This window comes from Plasmodium fragile (assembly GCF_000956335.1).
Source record: "Plasmodium fragile strain nilgiri unplaced genomic scaffold supercont1.10, whole genome shotgun sequence".
NCBI lineage: Eukaryota > Apicomplexa > Aconoidasida > Haemosporida > Plasmodiidae > Plasmodium > Plasmodium fragile.
The window spans coordinates 470449-481316 of NW_012192590.1; the positions used below are offsets into that span (position 1 = coordinate 470449).

At 51.4% G+C, this 10868-nt stretch overlaps 2 protein-coding genes across 2 annotated transcripts in view; both read right to left on the reverse strand.

The window, feature by feature from the left end:
• AK88_01259 (uncharacterized protein) overlaps positions 1 to 3569 on the reverse strand; it is a gene marked incomplete at both ends in the record, with an annotated part of 7741 nt that extends 4172 nt beyond the window's left edge. Inside the window, 5 exons of the mRNA XM_012478895.1 lie at positions 369 to 772; positions 893 to 988; positions 1591 to 1869; positions 2364 to 3216; positions 3468 to 3569. Of these exons, the coding sequence (XP_012334318.1) occupies positions 369 to 772; positions 893 to 988; positions 1591 to 1869; positions 2364 to 3216; positions 3468 to 3569 (1734 nt within the window). The remainder of the gene's footprint in view (positions 1 to 368; positions 773 to 892; positions 989 to 1590; positions 1870 to 2363; positions 3217 to 3467) is intronic.
• A 1769-nt stretch (positions 3570 to 5338) lies between these two features.
• On the reverse strand, positions 5339 to 10007 carry AK88_01260 (uncharacterized protein; the record flags this gene model as incomplete). The annotated part of the gene is made up of 5 exons (XM_012478896.1): positions 5339 to 6754; positions 6927 to 7738; positions 8156 to 8428; positions 8578 to 8796; positions 9242 to 10007. The coding sequence occupies 5 exons, from the start codon at positions 10005 to 10007 to the stop codon at positions 5339 to 5341; spliced, it is 3486 nt and encodes a 1161-aa protein (XP_012334319.1).
• Between the last annotated feature and the right edge of the window lie 861 nt (positions 10008 to 10868).

Below are 10868 nucleotides of genomic sequence, written 5' to 3' on the forward strand. Positions count from 1 at the left end.
TGTCTCTGGCTCTCTCGCCGGAAAAGTTTTTTGTTTTTTTTTTTTTTTTGTTTTTTGCGTCCTCATTCTCATGCCTATGGAGCATACGGTATAGGTAGGCGTATGCACACGCATATCAGTAGATCGAGTGGCGGTGACGGCACGTCACGAACAGTTCGAAACTTTCGTCGTCGTTTTTGTCCGAGGTACGCAAAGTACTAAGCAGAAAAAGGGGGGTAAAGAGCAGGGTGAGGACGGTAGGATAAAAGGAATGAACGCGGGTGTAGGGGCATATTGGTTAGAACGATCATATATTGGTGCCCGTAGGGAGTTTCTGAGGTATAAACATCGTGCACATGCGGCATTCCGTGATTGTCGTATATACTTACCTTCCATAGGAAAAAGGCAATGATGCCAATACCAACCACCGCGGGAATGATCGCGGGGGTGTACGGCTTGATGTCTGCCCATGTGAGGCCAGGCGGAACGGAAGGGGTGGCAGGGGTAAGGGCAGTGCCGCTACCACCTGCTCCACCGCGTCCACCACCATCACTACTACCACCCGTACCACCACCAACTGCACCACCAGAGCCACCATCCGGGGAAGTACCAGCAGCAGTCGGACTGCCGGCGGCGCCGCTGCTGGTTGCGCCCGCCTGATTGGGATGCTGGGATGGCGTTGTTGGTTTTGGTTTGGGTGGATTGAGCGGAGGGGGGTCATCATTGGCGCCATCAGCGACCTTATCATCGGATTCACCAGGGGCTGGACTAGTACCCGCTTCACCATCTTTACCTGCTGGAACCGGAGGAACGGGTGCACCGTGCGCAGGCCCAGAAGGAGTGGCTGGCGTAGTCGTCTGAACTGTGGGCGTCTCAGTGTTTTCAACAGGGGCAGGAGAAGCTGGTGGTGCACCTCCTGATCCACTAGATGCTGGTGTTGTGGTTGCTGGGACTTGTGCTGCTGTTTGGTTTTGATCTGTGGTCTCGTTGTTGTCCACTGCTTGAGTTCCTATATGTGTACCCCGGGGTAAAGAAGAACATGGATGAAACCGAAGTTATGTGCGATAGCTGGCCACGGTTCCCGCTTGGCCGCTGTCGGTCGCTTGTTGGTTGGTTGGCCACACGATTGACGGCGGTTGTCCGTCGTTTCACGACATCACCGTCGCTGGATGGTTGACTACGCGGTTCACCGTCGCTGGATGGTTGACCACAGGGTTATGACCACCGTCCGTCCCTGGATGGTTGGCCACGGTGCGAACGGTGGTTGGCTGGTGCCACCCCGGGAAAACACTCTCTCTGTCTCCCACACCACACACAACACACAGACAGTGTGTGTGTGGCGACGTCTGTCGACGTCTACATCCAGCGGCCGACCAGTCGCTCGCTCTCTCCGCCCCGTGGCTCGGCGGCTCACTGTCCCCGTCTCATTCTCATTCGACGTTTGGTTTCTCTCTCTCCGTGGTGTCTCTGGCTCTCTCGCCGGAAAAGTTTTTTGTTTTTTTTTTTGTTTTGTTTTTTGCGTCCTCATTCTCATGCCTATGGAGCATACGGTATAGGTAGGCGTATGCACACGCATATCAGTAGAAGTCCGATTGCCCAGAACACTGTTACCTGTACAGCCGGGAGAGGTATCCGGGGTGCTGAAGGTGATTGTAATGGATGAACCGTCGACGGACCCCTTATCCTCCTGAGTGTGTACTTTACTATTGCACTTGGTGTCTGTGCTCTTACCTGTTGCTCCTTTTTCTCCCTTTGATCCTGACGCCGCACCGCCTGGTGGAGGCGGAGGTGGTGGTGGTCTTGCTGGTAATACTGGAGATGCAGGTGCTTGCGGTCCCGATCCTCGTGCCGATGTTGTGGATCCTGGTGGTGTCCCTACCGAGTCCTCCGCTGCAGCAGTAAAGCAAGGAAGTAAAACCACAACATGATACAAAAAGCGACACAAGTGGTACAGAAAGAAGGGGGCCGGGACGGTGTGGTCAGGTAGCGGCTCGGTGGGGTCAGGTAGCGGCAGGTTAGGGTCGGCTGCATGGATCGAGGTGCACTGGGTGAGGCCGCAGCAAGCGCACGGTGAGGTGAACTCGGTTGACTGGGTCGTGCTGGATGGTAGCAGTGCAACTTTTATTTGTTGTCGCCGTCATCTCGTGCGCTGCGTCCCTCGCCGTCCGCGATCGCCGCTGCCATCGTCGCCGCTCATCGCTCGGCAATTCTACGGTGGCCGCTCGACGTCAGCGACGATTTGCTGTTGCGCCAGCCGTGTGCGTGTTGTTGTGGCGGCATCCATGCGCAGTCGTATGGGCTGCGTATGCGTATTCGGCCGTGTTCGTGTGCGGCCGTATGATTCGTATTAGGCCGTAGTCGTGCTTTCTCCCATCGCTCCTTACCTGCCGATGCTGATATTGCAGATGGGTCATGATCTGCTGGGTTGGGCGGGACTGGTGTGACGGATGTGTGGACGCTCTCTAATGCGCTTTGTACGCATGCGTTGCCCGGAGCAGTGCATTTGCTCACGGTGTCTAATATGTCCTCCATAATGTTCTTCGGATCCTTACTGTGCTTAATGATTTCTATTATTTTTTTCCTTTGTTGTTCTGTCATGCTCTTCCCTGTTTCAATTAATTTGTGTACCACCTTGGCATCCCCTTCTGCGAACATTCTCCCAATTGGCTCCCATTGTCCTTTTGCTCCTGCCCCCAAGTCGGTCTCACTTCCCGTGTTACATTCCGTTTTTGCCCCGGTCCCTACTATTTTTCCCTGTGGCCGTTTTCGTGCCCAATTTCTTATCCACCCTGCCATAGTTGCTGCCACGAACTTCGTCCCTAGTTTTAAGGTCCCATAATCCAAGTTCTTGCACCATGCACTATTATCTGTATATTTAGTTCCTTCCCTCCACGTATTCATGTGCGTGGAAACTGCTTCTACTATTTCCCTATGTTGGCAATTTGTCCAAAATAATTCTACTAAGGCCACATTACCCATTATACACCTTATATACTTCTGAAATTTCCACTTTTGTTCGTTGTCCTTTGCTCTGCTCCATTCGTCCCCATTACGATGTATCCCGTCCATAAAAAGAAAAATGTTCACAATTTGCCTACATATCATTTTCTGTGGCGTCAGTTTGCCGCCTTGCGCACTGTAAATACTGTCGCATATTCCTTTATTGAAGGCGTCTGGTTGCATCAGGTTCGTACCTAACTCCTGGAATATGCGTTCTATGTCACTCCATACTGTAGCCTACACGTAGAATAATTCATATATGAACATTTATCTCGTGCTCTCTACTGTTTCTATGCTGCCTGTGGCCATGCAACAAATGCTTGCAGGCACCACGCTGCCTCTGGCTCGTGGTTGGTATTGTAACTGCCGCGTAAAAATATGAGTACTGTACGTGGCCCTTATATGTATACTGCTCCTACAAATAAACACTGGGGTCACTCGTGGATCCCCAGTTATCCGCGCTCTGATACTCTTTCTCAATATCTTACGCTAAAACTGCCCGTCCCAGTATCCTTGTCATGCGTATCCGCCCTTAGTTGCCTATCCAACACATACTGCGCCAATATCTTGACGAATTCTGTTACACTCATTCTTGCCCTGTTTCCATTAGGTAATCTATAACATTGCACTCTTCACTATTGTATGAATGCTCCATGTGAACTACATAAAACACTACATGGACCATCTACGCATTCTTTTGATATGCCGTCGGTACTACTTATTAGGTGTTTGCCCTGCCTGAATGCATAACACTAGAACTCTATACAGAACAACAACCGCTATTTCTATGCCTCCTAGTTCAATTCTTCTCTTCGAAAACTAATAAATCACGTAGGATGTATATGTAGGAAATAAAGGAAACATGAACATAGGAAGAAAAAAAAGACGAAGAATAGAAGAATGAAAAAAAAAAAAAAAAAAAGAAAAGAAAAAGAAGGACTAAAAAGAAAGCAAAAAAAGAACAACTGCTTACACAACACACCGTCATGAATAACACCCCGTAAAAACAACGCCCCGTTCTCCACTAAACGCCTGCACACACGTTGTCTCTGCGTGCGCACAGCTAAAAACCGCAGTAACAACATCAAATGCTTCTGCCGTCCGTGCCGTCGTTGCTACCGTTGTTGTTGCCGTCGTGGCTGCCGTCGTTGTCGCCTTCCTGGCCTCGTTGTTCGCCGTACCAGAAAATATGTGTGTGCCTTCCTCCGCCCACTCTCTGGATCCATGCGCGGCTGCGTCCGCGGATCGTGCACTCAAAGCAATTACTCTGAGACAATCTCTCCCTCCGTTCTTACACTCGGACAATCCTTCGTCGAATGCGTTTTACACTTGGCCACTTTGCTCGACGCGTTTGCTCGGACAGACAATCGCGCGCCTTCTTACACTCGGCTACAATGCGGTTTACGCGGCCGCGTTTGCTCGGAGAGACAGTCGTCCTCCTTCTTACACTCGGCCAATCGCGTTTACCCGGCCGCTTTGGTCGACGCGTGTGCTCGGAGAGACAATCTCTCCCTCCTTTCGTACACTCGGCTACCTCGTCGACAATCCCGTGTACCCGGCCGCGTTGGTCGACGCGTGTGCTCGGACAGACAATCTCTCCTCCGTTCTTACAGTCGGCTACAATTCTCGTTTACCCGGCCACGTTTGCTCGGAGACAATGGTCCTGCGTGGTGCACGCGGCCGCGTTGGTCGACGCGTGTGCTCGGACGGACAATCCTCCTGCTTCTTACACTGGGACAATCCTTCGTCGAATCGGTCTTACACTCGGCTACTTCGTCGAATCGTTGTTACACTCGGCTACTTCGTCGAAGCGCGTGTGCTCGGAGAGACAATGTCGCCTTATACGCGAATGCTTATTCGCATGCTATATTTGTGCTGCACTATACCCTTAGAATGCACGTGCTCAGCTTTTAATAATTAACTTCACATAAAGGAGAATACTACCCCTTCATATTATTCATTTAAATGTACATATTATATGCATGTAACCGGTACGCACCTGGTCCTATGGTCATGTTAAAAGAAGTTGACTACACAGAAAAAGAAAAAAACAAAGCAAAAGAAAACAGCAAGTAACAGAAGGAAAAAAAAGAGAAGAAAAAAGAAGGAAGGTATGTAATAGTGCAAACAAGAAATATATTACGTATATCACATAATGAAATAAAAGTGGTGTACGGTTAGCATGCGTTATGTCCCATTCATATGCCCCGTCATCCGAATGTCAGAGCTGGTCCAGTAGTTCATCCACATATAACTCCCTATGCTGCATACCCATGACTTCATCCTAATTGCAGAGCTGCTCCAATAGATCATCCACATATAGCTCCGTCTCCTGCATACCCCTGACTTCATCCTAATGTTAACACTGTTGCAATAGAGCATCCACATATAACTCCGTCTCCTGCAAACGACGTTCAACCGCGCACTGTTCTATGACTAATGCCAGGATCGGTATGCATATGTTAGCGGTTAACGGTGTTTTCATGTAAGGTTGCGGATGCAGTTGCGTGCATGGTAAAGCTCTCACTCGTAGCATATCTTCTGCGGCCGGTGCTTTTTCCACGTCTAAGTCTTTTGCGAGTCCAGGTACGTCGCCTTTGTCCGGTACGGTCTCCTCCTCGATATTTTCTAACAAATGTTGAAACCACTCCGCCTTATACATACTCATTTGCCGATGTTGCTGTTCGACCCATTGTTTCCACAACCGCAGTTTCTTCATCGGCGAGGTGGCTGCCTCACCGAATGCACGTTGTCCGTGGTCTTCGTCTGCCGCCATGTGCTCACGCAGGTATTGTTTCCAATCCGCTTTTAAGTGCAAAAACCACGGCTGCGTCGTGCACTCCCGCAGCATATATTTGTTGCGGTCAATCCAGTTAATCCAGTGACGGCAGTCCGGATTTGCGTCTCCGGGACCAGTAGGGGGACGAGCTTGCTCCTGTTCTAACTGTATGGTTTCCATACAATTCCATGGATCGGGGTCGTCTTCATTCGGTGTACATGGGTCCGTTGCTAACTGTATGGTTGCCATGCAACTCCATGGATCGTGGTTATCTTCGTGAGGTGGAGAAGTGTGCGTTGCTAACTCTATAGGTTCCATACACTTCCATGGATCGGGGTCGTGTGCATGCGGTGCACAAGGGTCCGTTTCGAACTGTATGTGTAGCACACAACTCCGTGGATGGGGGTCATCTGCATTAGGTGGACATCGATCCGTTGCTAACGGTATAGTTTCCATACAACTCCATGGGTCATCTTCATGCGGTGGACATGGGGCCGTTGCTAACTGTATGTTTTCCATACAACTCCATGGATCGGGGTCGTCTTCATTCGGTGACCAAGGGCCCGGTCCGTCGATGTCAGTGGGTGTATCCCGCGTTGGTGAATCGGCGTTTGTTGTTGAGTCCTGGGTTGCTAAACCGTCGTCGGGGGTACAGACGTTCGAGCTACTTGTACACGTGTTGTTGCCCCGCATAAACGCGTCCACGACAATCTGCAAATAGTCGTCTTTGACGCTTTCGCATTCGGTTGCTTCACATTCGTTGAGCACTTCTAGATGTAGTTCGATAATCGTGCGTTTATGCACGCGTGGGGGGCGTCGTCGTCGTGCGGCGGGCAATCTGCCGGGCTGCCTATCCCTAACCATGGTGTAGCCGTAATCGGGTGGCGGCAGTTCGCCGCGTTGTAGATGTTGCAATATTTCTTCGTCGAGTGGCAGTGACGGCACGTCACGAACGGTTCGAAACTTTCGTTGTCGGTTGGCGAGGTACGCCAAGTACTAAGCAGAAAAAGGGGGGTAAAGAGGAGGGTGAGGACGGTAGGATAAAAGGAATGAACGTGGGTGTAGCAGTATATGGGTTCAAACGATCATGTATGGAAGCCGCTAGGGATGTTCTGAGGTATAAACGTGCTGCACGTGCGGGATTCCCTGATGGCCTATATATACTTACCTTCCAAAGGGAATAACCAAGTAAGGCGACGGTGACGGCGGACAGGAATAACATTATTGGGGTAGTGGCGGTGAGCACCGCGCCGGTCAGGTCGGGTGCATCAGGACCGCCACGCGAGTTCATACCCCCAGTGCCCGATGTTTTTTCTGTTGGAGTCGCTGGTGCATATCCTTCTCCTATGCTACCTACGGCTGGTGCACGGTCCAAGGATAGTCCAAAGCCACCATCTGAATCTGTAGGCTGAGAACCCGTACCCTGTGCGTTATTGGGTTGCGTGGACGGGTCGGATCCTGGTCTTGAGGAACCAGGGGGTTGGTGACCAGTAGAACCTGGAGTGGAGGGGTCTGAAGCGGAGGATGAGGAACTGCCACTTCCTCCCCCACCTCCTCCTGGTCCTCCTTGACCTCTTCCTCCACCGTGTTCAGTACCATCTGCTAGACTGGCCCCGCCGGTGCCGCTGGGGCTACTGCCAGTCTGATTTGGGTTCGGGTTCGGTTTTGGTTTGGGTGGATTGAGAGGAGGTGGGTCATCGTTGCCGCCATCGATGACGTCATCCTTACCGCTGCTGCCGGCTGCACCGGTTGCACCGTTTTCACCTGCTGCACCTGGTTGACCAATGGGACCAGGGGATACCGCGGCTGGTCCACTGGAGGATGTTGTTGTGGTTGTTGGTGCTGGTTCTGCTTCTGCTTTCGGTGCTGCCGCTGCTGGTGCTGCTGGGTTTGCTGGGGGTGCTGGTGCCGGTGCGGGGGCGGGTGCCGGCGGTGAATCCTCCTGACCGTTACCTGTCGTGATCTGTGTAGTTCCAGTACCTGTGAGTTGGAACGAAAAGGAAGAATATGGACATAACTCAAGTGTTGTGCGGTGGATGGTCATGGTCCTCCACATGGTCGGTCGCATGGTGCACGAGGGTATGATGCCACAGTGCCAACGGTGGTTGGCAGGTGCCACCCCCGGGAAAAGACTCTCTCTCTCTCCCACAACACTCACAACACACACACAGTGTGTGAGGCGACCTGTCCATCTGTCGACGTCTACGTCTAGCTGTCTACATCCACCGGCCGCCCCGTCGATCTGCGCATCGCATTCTCATTCGACGTGTGGTTGTTCTCGCTGCCTCTCTCCGTGTTCTCTCCTGAAATGTGGTTTCTTTTGTGTGTTCTACAATGATAATATTGATCGTAGGGTATGTGTACCCTGCTGCGCAGTAATGGGAAAGATTCGAGTACCTTGTACATTAGTTTCCCCGCTGGGAGCACGCTCTCGTTTATCATTTTTTGTGTTCTCCACAGTTTTCGGGGTGGACTTTGCTCTTTCCGCCTGTTCTGCGAGTTCCTTCAGAAATTTACATGGTGCTGCCGCCCCATAATTGTAAGTAACAGGCGTAATACTAACACTTGCAGCACCGGAGGATATGACAGTAGTGCTCTGTGGACCGGAGTCCGTGTTTTCACATGTGCTCTTGTAGTCGTCAACCGCGGACGATCCCGGTTGTCGTGGTTCTGGCGTGGGCGAAAGTATTGTTGGTGGTATTGTTTTTGTTGATCCCAGGGGTGTGCATATAATTATGAATCCTCCTTTTTTGTTTGAATCATTGTACACTGACCCTCGCGTTCTTATATGCCTCGCCCTCAGTCTTCTTTCATCTTACCTTTACTATCTGGAGCTGGTCCAGCAGCTGCCCCTGATGCGGGATCCCCCTGTGTTCCGGTTGGACCTGATACCCCCGTTGCTACTGTTTCGCCCTGTGAGCCTGTGCCCTCACTGGCTGGTAGAGGTGCTGGTGCCTGCTCTGGAGATGCCGGTGCTTGTGGTTGCGATCCTCGTGCCGATGTTGTGGATCCTGGTGGTGTCCCTACCGAGTCCTCCGCTGCAGCAGTAAAGCAAGGAAGTAAAACCACAACATGATACAAAAAGCGACACAAGTGGTACAGAAAGAAGGGGGCCGGGACGGTGTGGTCAGGTAGCGGCTCGGTGGGGTCAGGTAGCGGCAGGTTAGGGTCGGCTGCATGGATCGAGGTGCACTGGGTGAGGCCGCAGCAAGCGCACGGTGAGGTGAACTCGGTTGACTGGGTCGTGCTGGATGGTAGCAGTGCAACTTTTATTTGTTGTCGCCGTCATCTCGTGCGCTGCGTCCCTCGCCGTCCGCGATCGCCGCTGCCATCGTCGCCGCTCATCGCTCGGCAATTCTACGGTGGTCGCTCGACGTCAGCGACGATTTGCTGTTGCGCCAGCCGTGTGCGTGTTGTTGTGGCGGCATCCATGCGCAGTCGTATGGGCTGCGTATGCGTATTCGGCCGTATTCGTCTTCTTACCGTTCGTTCCCGCCTCTTCCCGTTCCCTAATGGTCTCTTCTAACACCTTTATTGTCTTTAATAACTCTGTTCCACATGCCTCCTGGCCATTACTACATCGTGATACTGTCACTAATACGTCCGTCACTTCTTCCTGCATGTGGTTAACTATTTGTTGTGCTGTCTTTTTTACCTCCTCCTTTACGGCCTCCAGTTTTGTCTTCCCCTCCTCATCGTTAGCTGTAATTGTACCATCCTGCCGTAGCTGTAGTTGATATGTCTTCCAATCTTTAGTACAGTCCATGGTGCGTTCCATGTGGGTTATTTTCTCCATTACTCTCCATTGCAGAAGTAACCATGTGGCCATTTCTCCATTGATTATTCCGGGTGGCCTCCAACTACCTTCGTAACCACATTGTGTGCACCTCTTGTCCGTAACAGGCCCAGGTGGCAGTCCCGTTCCTAATTTCTCATCCCCCATGTTCTGGAATGTTTTCCAAGCGTACTCCACACCCCTCTTCCATCCTGGATGAGGTTTACAGTAAAGATGTTTCAGTATGTACCCAAAGGTGTTTACAACTTCACACCTCATCCTTTCGTCCTCTATATCCTTCGGTGCTGTGTGTGTTGATTCGTTCGCAAACCACAGTGCAGTACTCATAAGTCTACATCTCATCATGTCCGCCACCGTTTGCCCCGTATGGTATTCCCCTTGTTTGAAATCTTCCCAACCTGCATTATTACAGTTTGAACCCAAGGCCTCCATGTACCCAGCCTGGTTGTCCATGTACTTCACAAATTCTTCAAGAACTTTGTTCAACGCGTTGCGTTCCGCATCCTATATTTTACATATGAATATATGGAAATACATTTTCGCATACATTTGGCACATTGTACCGCGCAAGAGCTTGTGCACTATCATATATATATCGCATGCATTAATTTCTCTTCTTTCCGTCAGCTCTGTTCGTCCTCGTGATGTACTGCGTGTATTCTAACTTACACTATAAGTACCCAGCACGTGTACTGTCCTCTTGGTGTCGTGCAATGTGCTCCTCCAATCACAAGTATCTGCTGTTGCGGCCTGCTTCCCCTTCCCGGCTTCAGGGCCACCATCCTGACCACCACCAGATGATGTCGTCGTCGTTACCGTATTCTTCGTTCCCTGGTCCGCCGGTTTCGCCCCTACTGGTTTGGCAGCGGTGGCCGGCTTGGCTGGTGCTGCGGCTGGTGGTTGGCCATCGGCGGGTGTGGCGACGGCCCCACCTCCATGACATGCATGATCGTTTTCTGACCTGCCCGGTGTTGATGATGTTGTTGTGGATGCTGATGATCCTGATGATGATGGTGTTGCGTCTGTGCCCTGTGACGGCCCCGACGGTCCCGACTGTCCATGTGCTTGCGCAGGTCTCGGTGAGGAGTCCGTCTGATTATTTTCCTTGTCCCTCTCCTGCTGTAATAACGTGTTTACACAGTTGATGTCCGTACGAGGACAGGCTTTTATGCTTTCTTTTATTTGGTCCACCTTTTTTCCTATATCATCCCCCACCTTTCCCACTTCCTCCTTCACTGTCGTCTTCAAGTTTTGCACTCCCGATGTGCCTGTTCTGTCGACTTTACAATCCTCCCGCAGTACTCCATAATCCCC